Genomic DNA, 15241 nt, shown 5'->3' on the forward strand with positions numbered 1-15241 from the left:
GAATTAAGGCTGAATACCAAGGAATTAAGAGTGGATATGAATAATAATGCAGATTATTTTAGAATGGAACTAGAAAATATAAGGAGGAACATAGAAAAATTAGAAAATTCAGTTGCAGATATGCAATCTAAGCTAAAGGCACTAAACAGCAGAATGAACAATGCAGAGGAATGAATTAGTGATGTGGAAGACAAAATAATGGAAATCACCCAATCAGGACAGCAGACAGAAAAGCAAATGAATAAACATGAAAGCAATATAAAAGATGTACAGGATAATGTAAAGTGGGCCAATCTACGCATAATAGGAACTCCAGAAGGAGAAGAAAAAGAAAAGGGGGTTGAAAATATATTTGAAGAAATTATGTCTGAAAATATTCCAAATCTAAGGGAAAGTGATATCAAGATAGAGGAAGCTTGGAGGGCCTCAAACAAGTTGAACCCCAAAAGGCCCACAGCAAGACATATTATAATAAAAACGGCATAAGTTAAAGAGGGGATTCTAAAGGCAGCAAGAGAAAAACAAAGTGTTAATTACAAGGGAATCCTCATAAGGCTATCAGCTGATTTCTCTACAGAAATATAACAGTTCAGAAGAGAGGGGCAAGATATATTCCAAGTTCCAAAAGGAAAAAATCCAAACCCTAGAATACTCTATCTAGCAAGAATATCATTTAAAATAGAAGGGGAAATAAAGAATTTCTCCAACAAACAAAAGCTAAAAGAGTAAAGCAATACCAAACTCATTCTAAAAGAAATACGCAAAAGGCTTCTCTAAATAAAAAAGAAGCAGGAAAAATCGGATGGAGGAAAACCACAACTGGAAAGCAATCTCTTAAATAAGCCAGCATACAAATCTAAAAGTGGGGAAAAAATTACTGTAAAAGTGATAATAAAGACAAGGGACAGCAAAAGGCCAAGCATGAAGATGTAAAAAAGGACTTCAAAATAATAGAATGTGGGGGAGGAAAGTAAGAAAATCTAGAATCTTTTTTTTTTTTTTTTTAAATAATGTGTTGGAGCCTATATGACTATCAGGCTAAAGCAAGCAGATACAGGAAGGGGTTAACATTCTTAAAAAACAGGGCAACCACAAATCAAAACTAAACATTACATTCACAAAAACTAAAAAGAAGACTACACAAGCATAAAATAAATGGAAATCATCCAACCAAAAAAGAAAGGAAGAAAGGAAAAACACACAATCAACTGGAAAACAAGGTTTAACGTGGCAATAAATACCTTAAATGTCAATGGACTGAATGCTCCAATCAAAAGATAAAGAGTGGCAGACTGGATAAAAAAGGAAAAAACCTACACACAACCTGCTGTGTAGAAGAGACACACCTTAGGGCAAAGGACACATATAGATTGAAAGTGAGTGGATGGGAAAAGATATCTTATGCCATGGAAAAGACAGGAAAGCAGGAGTTGCAATACTCATATCAAACAAAATAGACTTTAAAATGAAGGCCATAAAAAAGACAAAGAAGTGCACTATTTAATGGTAAAGGATCCATTCAAGAAGAGGATATTACAATTGTCAATATATATTCCCCTAATGTAGGAGCACCCAGATACCTACAATAAATACTAATAGATTTAAAAGGAGAAATTGATGGAAATAAAGTTATAGTAGGAGACTTTAACACCCCACTCACATTGATGGACAGATCCTCTAGACAGAAAATCAATAAGGCAACTGAGATCCTAAACGACACAATAGAAAATTAGACTTCATTGACATTTTCAGGATATTACATCCCAAAAAATCAGAATATACATTCTTCTCAAGTGCATACAGAAATTTCTCAAGGATCAATCACATACTAGGGCACAAAGGTAACCTCAACAAATTTAAGAGTATAGAAATTATTTCAAGTAACTTCTCCAGCCACATTGGCATGAAGCAAGAGATCAACCACAGGAAAAGAAATGAGAAAAAACTGACTACATAGAGACTGAACAACATGCTACTAATAAACCAATGGGTCAATGACGAAATTAAAAAAACAACTCGAGACAAATGAAAACGAAGACACAACCATTCAAAATCTATGGGGATGCTGCAAAAGCCGTGCTTAGAGGGAAATTCATAGCAATACAGGCTTTGCTCAGAAAAGAAGCAAAATCTCAAATCAACAATTTAACCGACCACCAAAATGAATTAGAAAAAGAACAAACAGAAGCTAAAGTCAGCAAAAGGAAGAAAATCATAAAAATCAGAGAGGAAATCAATAAAACAGAGATTCAAAAAAAACAAAAGAAAAAAATCAATTAAACCAACAGCTGGCTCTTTGAAAGGGTAAACAAAATTGACAAACCAATGGCCAGACTCACCAACAGGAGGAGAGAAAAAAAACCCAAATAAACAAAATAAGAAATGAAAAAGGATAAATCACAATGGATACTGAAGAAATACAAAAAACCAGAAAAGATTACTATGAACAAGTGTATGCCAACAAATTTGACAACCTAGAAGAAATGGGCAACTTTCTAGAGACTTATAGCCTGCCAAAACTCAATCAAGAAGAAATAGATCAACTGAACAGAACAATCACTAGAAATGATATTGAATATGTCATAAAAACACTCCCTGCAAATAAAAGTCCAGGACCAGATGGCTTCACAATTGAATTCTATCAAACATATAAAGAGGAACTTATACCCATCCTCCTTAAACTTTTTCAAAAGGTTGAAGAAGGAACACTCCCAAAAACATTCTATGATGCCACCATCATCCTAATTCCAAAACCAGACAAAGATACCACCAAAAAAGAAAACTATAGACCAGTATCATTGATAAATACAGATGCAAAAATTCTCAACAAAATATTAGCCAACCAAATCCAACAACACATAAAAAGATCATACACAATGACCAAGTGGGAATCATCCCAGGTTCAAAAAGATGTTTCAACATATGCAAATCAATCGATGTCATGCAGCACATTAACAAAAGAAAAGTCGAAAACTACATGATCATCTCAATAGATGCAGGAAAAGCATTTGACAAAATCCAATACCCATTCATGATAAAAACTCTTTCTAAAGTGGGTATAGAGGAAACATACCTGAACATAATAAAAATCATTTGCAACAAACCCACAGTAAATATAATACTCAATGGAGAAAAGCTAAAAGCCTTCCCACTAAAATCTCAAACAAGACAAGGAAGCCCACTCTCACCACTGTTATTCAACATAGCATTGGAAGTCCTAGCCACAGCGATCAGACAAACAAAGAAACAAAAGTTATCCAAATTGGAAGAGAAGACCTAAAATTGTCACTGTATACAGATAACATGGCACTATATACAGAAAACTCTAAGGACTCAATCCAAAACTTCTCAAACTGATCAACATATTCAGCAATGTAGCAGGATATAAATTAACATTCAGAAAACAGTCGCATTTCTGTATACTAACAATGAAATATTAGAAAAGGAATTTAAAAATACAATACTTTTTTTTTAAATTGCACACTAAAAATAAAATGCCTGGGAATAAACCTGACCAAGGAGGTAAAAGACTTGTATGCTAAGAACAAAAACCAAGCAAGAGTTATAACTCTCCCAGACTTCAGGCAATACTACAAAGCCACAGTAATCAAGACAGAGTGGTACTGATACCAAAATAGACAGACGGACCAATGGAACAGAATAGAGAACCCAGAAATAAACCCTGACATCTATGGTCAATTAATCTTTGACAAAGGAGGCAAGAATACACAATGGGAAAAAGACAGTCTTTGCAGCAAGTGTTGCTGGGAAAACTGGAAAGCTGCATGTAAATCAATGAAACTGGAACACACCCTCACACCATGCACCAAAATAAATCAAAATGGCTAAAAGACATAAATATAAGATAAGATGACATCAAACTCCTGGAAGAAAACATTGGCAAACCATTCTCTGACATCAGCTTTACAAATGTTTTATCAGGTCAGTCTCCCAAAGCAACAGAAATAAAGCAAAAATAAACCAATGAGACCTAATCAAACTGACAAGCTTTTGCACAGCAATGGAAACCATTAAAAAGAAAGACAACTTACAGAATGGGAGAAAAAAGTTTCAAATGATGCAAATGACAACGGCTTCATCTCTAAAATATACAAACACCTTACACAACTCAACAACAAAAAAGCCAACAACCCAATTGAAAAACAGGAAAAAGACCTGAATAGACATTTCTCTGAAGAAGATATACAGATGGCCAACAAGCACATGAAAAAATGCTCAACATCCCTGATTATTAGAGAAATGCAAATCAAAACTACTATGAGGTACCACCTCACACCAGTCAGAATGGCCATCATTAATAAATCCACAAATAACAAATGCTGGAGAGGGTGTGGAGAAAAAGGAACCCTCCTATACTGTTGGTGGGAATGTAATTTTTTACAACCACTATGGAAAACAGTATGGAGGGACCTTAGAAAACTAAATATAGAACTACCATCTGAGCCAGCAATCCCACACTTGGGCATATATCTGGACAAATCTTTCCTTGAAAAAGACACATGCACCCACATGTTCATCGCAGCACTATTCACAATAGCCAAGACATGGAAACAACCTAAATGTCCTTCCACAGATGAGTGGGTTAAGAAGATGTGGTATATATACACAATGGACTACTACTCAGCCATCTAAAATAGAACAAAACAATGCCATTTGCAGCAACATGGATGGAACTAGAGACTCTCATACTAAGTGAAGTAAGTCAGAAAGAGAAAGACAAATACCATATGATATCACTTATATCTAGAATCTAATATACGGCACGAACAGTTCCGCAAAAAAGAAAATCATTGTCATGGAGAATAGACTTGTGGTTGCCGAGGGGGAGGGGGAGGGAGTGAGACAGACTGGGAATTTGGGGCTAATAGATGCAAACTATTGCCTTTGGAATGGATAAGCAATGAGATCCTGCTTATAGCACTTGGAACTATGTCTAGTCACTTTTGATGGAGCATGATAATGTGAGAAAAGAGAATGTATATATGTATGTGTGACTGGGTCACCTTGCTGTACAATAGAATATTGACAGAACACTGTAAACCAGGTATAATGGAAAAAAAAATCATTGAAATGAAAAAAGAATGCAAATTTCCAGGCCCCACATCAGATATATAAGTCAGTAACTCTGGGTATAGGACCCAGTAATCTGTTGAAATCTGATGCACATGAAAGCTTGAGAAACAGTGCTCTATGATTTTTTGCAGTAATTCAAAAATACCTACTATTCATTCATTTATCCATCAAATACTTAATGAGTGACTAATATATACCAGGCATTACACTGAGGCAATTTTGTAAAATTTCCTAATATCGGGGCTTTAAAAAAATTACTAGTATATTCTGTAGACAAAAGTCTATTCAGGTGATTAAACTGAGGTCTGAAAACCTGCCACCTATTTTTGTAAATAAAGATTTTGGAACATAGCCATGTCCATGCTTTTATATATTATCTACAACTGCAAATAGTTTCTACCAAAACCATATGGCTTGCAAAAGCCTATACTGCTTACTACCTGATGCTTTACAGAAAAAGTTTGTTGACCTAATGAATTAGAACACAAATGTCAATCAGTCCTTAACTTGCTCTCATACTTGCCCTTGTGGCCTTCTATAACAGCAGCAGTAGCGAAGACAACAGCAGGAGTAATTATCATAACCACAGTAACAGTAAGGGTAATAAAACTTAATACTTATAATTACTAAGCCAAGCCCTTGTTTAAGCACTAACTTTCTACATATTAATTCATTTTAATACTCACAATCTATGAGGCAGATACTACCACTACTATCTCCATGGGAAAAAAAAATGAAGAAACTGGAGCAGAGAAGTCAAACAACTTAACCGATGATACACACCTAGTAAATGGTGAAACCAGGATTTTACTCCATTGGTCTGGCTCTACAATGTACACTCTTGTTCACTACACTAAACTTACTTCTCCTCCTCCACACCATTAGAGCACAGATAACTGCTTGCATCTATCCAAAGAGGTGCTTGCAAATTACAGTTCCATTAGCAATATTTCCATGTTTTCCCATCTCTCCCCTGTCTTTAGAGCCCAGAAGCACCTCTGTTATTCACTCTTAAGGACCTCTCCTCTTTTTCATAAGCTCTGAAGGAATGATTACCTGAGTAAAATAATAATGTTTTCTTTTATAAAAATATCCTAACAGTGGTTCTCAACCTGTATTATTAGGTCATGGATGTCTGTGCAATCTGATGAAACTCTGAATCTTTCTCATAAAGACATACCTTTTGTATATAAATTCTAAAGACCTATGGACCCTAGATTAACTTTTGGGATATTTCAGTGCAGCTCTATTCAGCTGAAACTCTATGCAGCTCTATTCAGGTAGCAAAAGGGTGGGCAGTGATCCACTATGAAATTATTTCTTGCTTAACATATGATTTATTTATATACTCAATGTTCAATTAATAAATATGTTTCTTTTTAATTTATTCTGGAAATATTTTAAACATTTAATTTCAAATATTTAAGGCATGATTCAGTAATCAAGTTTTAAACAAACATACATACATATCTGGACTGGTCAAATCTACCAATTAGACATAGGGCCCTATCTGGCATGTAGGTGTATTGTGTAGTTCTACCTATAACATTGTAGGAGGAAACCAAGGGGACTGGAAGCATCAAAGAGATAAATACTAACTAGTCCCCAAAACATATAAAATATAACTGCTACTGGGCTCATATGCATTACAATTTATCAAACACAAACATACAAGTTATAGAGGTGGAAGGGAGACGGATTTGTTCGTGGTCTGTTTTTCCTTTTACCATTACCAGTCAGGTAAAATGTGGGAAGTTGACATAATTTCTTTATTCACCTAAACTGGTATTAGCTATTGGGCACACAATCAAAATATGGGCACAGAACACTGCAAGAATGGCCCTTATTCTCACCAATTTTTTTTTTTTTTTGGTTTGGAAAGTGACTCTGTATTGACAGTGAAAAAAGAAATCATAGCAAATTAAAAGGTGTTAAACTACATATATTTTAAAACCCCCCCAAATTATTAAAATATTTTATTAACAATGTTTTTATTATCTCCTTTTAATTTTTTCAGAAAATGTTCAGAAATTGTATAAGAAGTGAGTTGTGAAGAATGCACATTAGGAAATCTGGTTTCTAGCCTCAGTATCTCTCTCTCTCTCTCTGCTTTTTTTTTTTTTCAACCACAGCAACACCCGATCTGACCACCTGCATCTGTGACCTACACCACAGCTCACAGCAACATTGAATCCTTAACCAACTGAGTGAGGCCAGAGATCAAACCCGCATCCTCATAGATACTAGTCAGGTTCATTACTGCTGAGCCACAATGGGAACTCCTCAATCTCTTTTTATTTTAACTTTCCTCATTTGTAAACTTAGACAAGCAGTCAAAACAATATAAAACCGTTTTACCAACTCTAATTTTTTTCTGTTAAATCACTAACAGAATAGTAGGGAGATTTTTACAAGAAGATAGATAAAGGAGAATACTGTTGGGGGGATGTATTGTTAAGGTATCTAGATCTGTAATCTAGCCCACATTTGTTGGGGTGAAGGGTAAGAACATGGGGGCCAGACCCTAAAAAGCCATTTAAACTTTGTTCCTTCTGACTTCACTTGCAGTTGAATTCATAAGCTCATAAAATTTTCCATCAGCATAATCTCTGGCTATTTTTAAGGCTTCTTGTGGTTTTCAAATATATTGGCCCTTGTTAACAAATATCTCTTAGATTTCTGAAACTTCTCTCGATAAAAAAACTTGGTTATTACAGAATAAAATAAGCAGGTTACTTTGGTCTGAGGGATGTTTTCTCAAACCAAACAATATAACCTTCATTAAAGTGTATGCTTTGATCTTGGACTTTGGACTAAAGAAGGTACTTTTCTTAAGGAGAGAGAAAAGGAAAAAACGACATAAAATACCTACAATTTAAATTAAAAAACAAATTCCATGGTTATGACAAAATCATACTAGCATCTATGTGGCCCATCTGGGGCATCCTTCCTTCTGTCATTACTTATTGAATGTATCAAATGGGAGATTCCTTTTCATGTCCTTCCATGCTATTCTTGTAATCTTGAGTAAGTTATTCATATGTTTTGGACTTCTCTTGTGTTTTTTCAGTCTCTTTTTAAAAGCTATAAATTAATCAACATATATTCCACAATTTCCTGAGGTAGATCACACATCTATTCAATTTTCTATATACAATACTCAGGAAAACGCCATTTGAATACAAATACCTGGTACAACACACACACACACACACACACACACACACACACACACACACAATTTATATTGCATGTTAAAAGTAAAATATACTCATTCTTTATGTTTTAACAATCCCAATACATTAAAGTAAAAAAGGGGAAAAAATCTGGGCCACTGCAAAATGGAAGACTAAATTACCAAGTAAACTATTGGTTAAATACTCTCTCTTTACAAAGAACAAGTAACAATCTCCGGGCAGTCTAGGTCTATTTATAAAAAAAAAAATGTAGGGTACTGTTCCATTTCACAGGTTATGAAAACATGACACAGTATATGAAACCTATCCTATGAACTAGAATGTAGTTCTAAAGGCTACTACTATGTTACCAACCATATAGATAAAACAAATTAGTCGGTTAGAGCTTAAAAAGGACTTCTGTTTGGAAGATAAAATATGAGAGTTTAAAAATCTACATACTGCATACATATCCTGCCCAGTGTGCCAGTAAAAATATTAACCAACTAATATACAGTGGGGAAAATTCTATGGCTTGCTAGACTAGAAAAATATATAGGTTTCAGGGACTTTTCTTCCAATATGGTCCAATTTATGTATCCTGACATATTAATGGGTAGCAGGTAGTACAATAAATAAGCTTCATTTTTTTCTGCTTAAAAAAATCTACATACTTAAATTGAATAAAACCTCAAAGGGTATTTATTCATGAAAGTTATCTCCAGTAGTTAAAATGTTATACTGTTTATGTGGAATTCATTTAGAATGCAAGGTTATGACTTACAAAAGTCTTTGAATCCTTCGTATAAATATGCATGCATGCCATTTATAACAGTAGCCTTGATGAGAACACACTGCAACTGGCTGTGAAAAACGCTTAAAAGGGTTATATTAAAACAGCATATAGAATGGTGGTTAGAAATCACAGAACAGGTGACACCTAATTCTGATAACCTGGTGATAAAAAATGTAGGTAGGCTATGATGTATAGATGGTGGAAGTCTTGCTACCTTAGGATATAAAAAGAACAATATTTTTATGAAATTATAAAGCATTATGCAGGATCAAATATAAAATTAAAAGTCAATATCCCTAGGCCAAGTAAATGCATTTTTATTATAATTTATAAACACACAGACTCATATATAAAACATGTAGGAAGAACTCAGAGTTATCTTAATTACCAAAGAACCACCCCAAAGTTTAATATACTACTTCAAATGACACAGTCTATGTTGTTGTTTTTAAAATCTGTCTACATAGACACATACACACACACACACACATTTAATTACATCATTTGAATTCATTTCAAACTGGAAAGAGGGAGATATAATTTTTATAACCAACATTAAATATGAACCATACACAAAATTCTGAGATAGGCTCTGCAGAGGATTAAAAAGATACAGAAGGCCAAAAAAACCTCAGCCTTAAGGAGGGTACAATCATCTTTGGGGAAAAGCATTTTATTTGTCTAGAATTCAACACTTAAGAGTCTCATTCAAATTGGTACAGGACAAACATGTGAAATTTTTAAATGTCTTTTCCCTTAAAAATAGCAACAGGAGTTCCTATGGTGGCTCAGGGGTAACAAACGCCACTAGTATCCATGAAGTCACGGGTTTGAGCCCTGACCTTGATCAGTGGGTTAAAGATCTGGCATTGCTATGAGCTGTGGTGTAGGTCACAGACGCGGCTCGGATCCCATGTTGCTGTGGTTGTGGCATAGGCTGGCAGCTGTAGTTCTGATTCAGCCCCTAGCCTGGGAACTTTCATATGCCATGGGTGTGGTGGCCCTAAAAAGACAAAAAAAAAATTAATGAACACTAAATATATATTTACAAAATGTATGAGTTATGATATAAGGATTTTGTGAAAAAAAATAGAATGAGGTTAAACATCCCATTTTCATAAAGTGCTGGTGAGGAAGGCAGTGAGCTTCCACTCACTCCCAAGTGGATCTGTTCATTCAGTCCCTATCCCTTACCCTAAAGTTCTATAGGAATAAGTAGCAAGTGAGAACACGAGAGAAAGCAGTGTGGCTCCTTTTAAATCAGGCAATGCCACAGGAAGAGGAAAAGAATGATTAAGAAAACCACAGAACTCCCCTCATTTTCAATTAATAGAAGGACCTCTGGTCCTAGGGGACATGACACTCCATTCATCTCTACCTTGGCAAATAACTGGAGAAGGAAGAGCAAGTTTGTCTGGAAATACACAAACCTATCTATCTTTCATAAGTAAGTCACATTCAAATATATAACATTCTTATAACCATTCATAAAGTCACATAGTTAAGAAATGTAGATTTGAGAATACCTACTTCCAGCAGTATATTGGACTAGATACTGTGGAGGGAACCTTCTCTTACTACCAAAAAACTATTTCTTACATTAAACATAATTTTTACTGCACTGCTGAGAGTAAAAAAAACAACATAAATGTCCACAGGAAATCCCCAACCCCAAACACACAAACACACAGTACAAACAAACCCTGAGCTGAACTCAAAGCTTTGAGCAACAAACAATGAAATTAAATAACAACAACAAAACACAAGTCTTGTTGCCTGTATAAATGTGGGAGTTGGGAATTCCTGTCGTGGCGCAGTGGTTAACGAATCTGACTAGGAACCATGAGGTTGTGGGTTCGATCCTTGGCCTCGCTCAGTGGGTTAAGGATCTGGCGTTGCCGTGAGCTGTGGTGTAGGTTGCAGACGCGGCTCCGATCTCGCGTTGCTGTGGCTCTGGCGTAGGCCGGTGGCTACAGCTCCGATTAGATCCCTAGCCTGGGAACCTCCATATGCCGCGGGAAGTGGCCCGACAAAAAGACAAAAAAATAAAATAAAATAAATGTCGGAGTTGGATCTGGGGTTCCTTTATTAAATAAGGACCAACTGAAAGGAGTTAGAATGGGTCCCAAGTCTCACTGCCTTTCAGCTGAAGCAAAACACAAATAATCCTTGAAGGAAAGCATACTTAATTTGGATCAGATTTCCACAGATTAAAATCAATCAAACATAAACCCTCAATCAAAAATAAGCATGGCACAAGGAAATAAACCCTAACATAAATCAATAGAAACAACACATGACAAAATATAAAATATCTGTATGTGAAAGAAATGAATAAGCAAAAGAGAATATCAAACAATGACAAGGAAGATTTGGGGGGAAAAAGCAGAATATCTAAAAGATAAAAACACCGAAGTTAAAAAAGCATTAAATTGCAGATTAGTTACAAGTGGAAAGAATTAATAAATTGGAAAAGAGATCTTAATAAGGTACCCGGAACGATAAAGAAACATAAAATATGAAAGAGATATCAAAAATATGGAGGAGAGAACACTAAATTCTAAAGCATATCTTTTTGCAGTTCCAAAAAGGTGAGAAGAGAGGCAATGGATGAAAACATTTGCAAGATACTATCTGATAATTTTCCAAAATTATAAATTACAATTCACAGAGAGAGGAATTATAATGTAGTTGTTTGAACCATATGGAATTGTAGGTCAAAATGTTTTAATATTGTTAATTTTATATGGTTCAATTTACACTATGCTAGATAAATACAAAGGAACAAATACCTAAATTCACTGTAATGAAAATGTGGAACACCAAAGCAAACTATCATTTTTTCTTTTTGGCTGTACCCACAGCATATGGAAAGTTCTCAGGCCAAGGAATGAATATGAACCACAGCTGTGACCTACACTGCAGCTGTGGCAATGTCAAAACCTTAACCCACTGTGCCAGACAGGAGATCGAACCAGCGCCTCAGCAGCAATCTGAGCCACTGCAGAGACAATGCTTGATCCTTAACCCACTGTACCACAGTGGGAACTCCAAAAGCAAACTATCTTAAAAACAGCCTGAGAGAAAAGAGGTATCATTTACAAATAAATGACAATTAAGCCAACATCAAACTTTTAAATATCAAAAATGAAACACAAATGAAAGTAGAATAAAATTTTAAAGTACTGAGAGGAAAGAACTGCCAATCTAGAAATATTTACCTAACAAATATTCACTCAAGACAAAAAGGCACAAAAAAAGTTATTTTCAGATGCATGCAAACTAGAAGGCATTAACTAACCAGAACATAAACTATAGGAATTTTTAAATTATATACTTCAGAAGGAAAGAACTAACTCTTATTAACTGGACTCATTTTGCTTGGCAAAAGACAGAGATTGTCAGATGAAATTAAAAATATGTAATAATATGTTATTTAGAACTCTAAATACAGTTGCAAAATGGAGACAGATATAACAGGCAAATACCAAAAAGTTGGAGTAGCTACTTGATATCAAAGTAGACTTTTTTATTTTTATTTTTTCATTTTTTTTAAGGCACACCCATGGCATATGGAAGTTACCAGGCTAAGGGTCGAATCAGAGCTGTAGCTGCTGGCCTACACCACAGCCACAGCCACAGCCATACAGCATCCAAGCCACATCTGTGACCTACACCACAGCTCACAGCAACGCCGGATCCTTAACCCACTAAGCAAGGCCAGGGATCAAACCTGCAGCCTCATGGATGCTAGTCAGATTCGTTAACTGCTGAGCCATGAAGGGAACTCCTCAAAACAGACTTTTAAAAAAAGATGTTTTATTAGGGATGGAGAAAGTCAGCAGATAATACAAAATATTAAATTCATCAGGAAGATTAAACAATTATAAATCTGTATGATCCTAATAAATTGCCTCAAAATAAATATAAGGTAAAATTGATAGAATTATAGGGAGAAACTGACAAATCAAAAATCATAATGAGAGATTTCAAAATACATTACTCTGCTATTGATAGATCAATGAAAAACACTTCAATTAAAATAAAGTTTGAAAATTACAACTCAAAGTTTGACTTATCAGACTTCAAGACCAAGTAGAGAATCCTGTACCCAACAACTAGATAAACACATTCTTCTTAAGCACACATAGAAAAATTACAAAAATTGATGACATACAAATCATAAAACAAAGTTCAAAGAATTAGTACTATAAATACATATTTTTTAGACACAATAGAATAAATTAGACAGGAAGAGCAGAAAAATCAATCAGATTAACTATTTTAAATTAAAAAAGAATTTTTTGGCCATGGTGTGCAACAGCTTGATGTGGGATTTCAGTTCCCAGACCAGGAATTGAATCCGGGCTGCAGTGGTGAAAGCTCCATGTCTTAGCTATTAGACCATCAGGGAACTCCCAGATTAGCTATTTCAAAACACATAACTCATGGGTCAATGAAGAAATCATAATGGAAATTAAGATAGCTAGGACTAAAAGATAACGAAAATAATATATCATAAGTGTATAAGATTCAAAACAATAGTTACAACTTTATCATTATAATGCTTATATCAGAAAATAAAAAAAGTGAATATTTAACTCATGGGGTTTCAGCCTAAGAAGTGGCAACAGCAAGGGATGGGAGGGATAAGTTGAACAAAACCCAAAGAAAGCAAAATAAAGGAGATATTAAATACCAGAAATTAATGAACTAGGTCACAAAGATATAATAGAGAGAATCAAAATTCCCAAAAGTTGATTCTTTGAAAACATAATAGAGAGGCTGTGAAACTTATCCAAGGTTACACAACTAATAAATAGAGGAGCTAGCATTTAAATCTAGTCAATCTGTTTCCATAGTCCAGCTTCTTAATTACTATGCTCTACTACCCCCCAAAGTGCTAAGTATAAAAAGAAAAAACTGCTATATTTGATTATAATAATCTTAATGACCTCCATGCATCATAAATACCACAAGGCAAGATACATACAATACATTCATCTGAGGAAAGATTATTATTCAGAATATATTAAAAAAAACCTACAAATCAATAAGAAAAAGACAACAACCCAACAGATAAATGGGCAAAAAACATGAACAAGCATTTCCCAAAAGAGAAAACATGCATAGCCAATGATCATACCGGAAGATGATCAATCTCATCAGTAATCCAAGAAATGCAAAATAAAAATACAATGTGATGATACTTTATGTGAGATTCAAAAAAGTTAAAAAGTCTCATAACACCAAATGTTGGCAAAGATGTAGAGCTATGGGAACTCTTCAGTTCTGCTGGGGAAGGTAAACTGATACAACCCTCTGGAGAAACAATTGGGCACTATCTTGTATGAACCTTCATTTATCCCATACTTGGAATTCTACCCCTAGATATGTGTATTAGAGAAAATCTTGAACTTTTATATCTTGAAACATATACAACGATGATAACAACAACAAAAAGTGGAAACAGCCTGTGCCCATCAACAGAAAAATAGAAAACTAAACTGCGGTATATTCAAACTGGAATACTATATGGCAATGACAATAAGTTAACTATTATACAACAAGGATAATACTCTGAATCATAATTCTGAGTGAAAAATGGAATTTACTATACGATTCTATTTTATAAAGCTCAAAAACAGGTCAAACTGAATATACCATTTAGGTAAGTAGGTAGGCTAGCAAATAGATTATAAAAGAGCAAAACAACAAGTTACATGTTTGCATACACTAAATCTTGACTAAATGTCACTTTTGTTTTTCTAATTTTCATCTGTTATTCAAGTATTAACTTAAAAAGAGACAAGAAAGCCAATGCCTGTCTTACCTGCAGAAACACTGAGGGAGTTCTCCTTGGCCATATAAAGGAAACAAAAATGGAGTGTTGCCATACCGCCCAAGACAGTGAAGAAAGTTTTGGGTAGCTTTGAGACCATCTATAGTACTGCTGGCTGTCTCTGATGTCATCGCGATTGAATGCAGGACAAAGTATTGGAGGTTGGGGGTCAATTTCTGAGTTTTTAAATACTCAGAAAATGAAATTTCCTCATAGGCTATGAAAAGAAAAATGAAAATTTATCAATTAAAATCAGAACCAAACTTCAATTTAAAAGCACTGCGCAAAAATGAGATCAGGTCTGTCTAAAACACCTTGCAAAGGACACAGGTT

General features: G+C 34.7%; 1 protein-coding gene across 2 annotated transcripts in view; it reads right to left on the reverse strand.

The window, feature by feature from the left end:
• The window catches only part of CHM (CHM Rab escort protein), a 187494-nt gene that overhangs the window by 80383 nt on the left and 91870 nt on the right, over window positions 1-15241 (reverse strand). For both annotated transcript variants that reach the window (XM_047764611.1, XM_047764610.1), the window contains exon 8: window positions 14900-15125. In XM_047764611.1, the coding sequence (XP_047620567.1) occupies window positions 14900-15125 (226 nt within the window). The remainder of the gene's footprint in view (window positions 1-14899; window positions 15126-15241) is intronic.

Source organism: Phacochoerus africanus, chromosome X (genome assembly GCF_016906955.1).
Source record: "Phacochoerus africanus isolate WHEZ1 chromosome X, ROS_Pafr_v1, whole genome shotgun sequence".
NCBI classification, from domain to species: domain Eukaryota; kingdom Metazoa; phylum Chordata; class Mammalia; order Artiodactyla; family Suidae; genus Phacochoerus; species Phacochoerus africanus.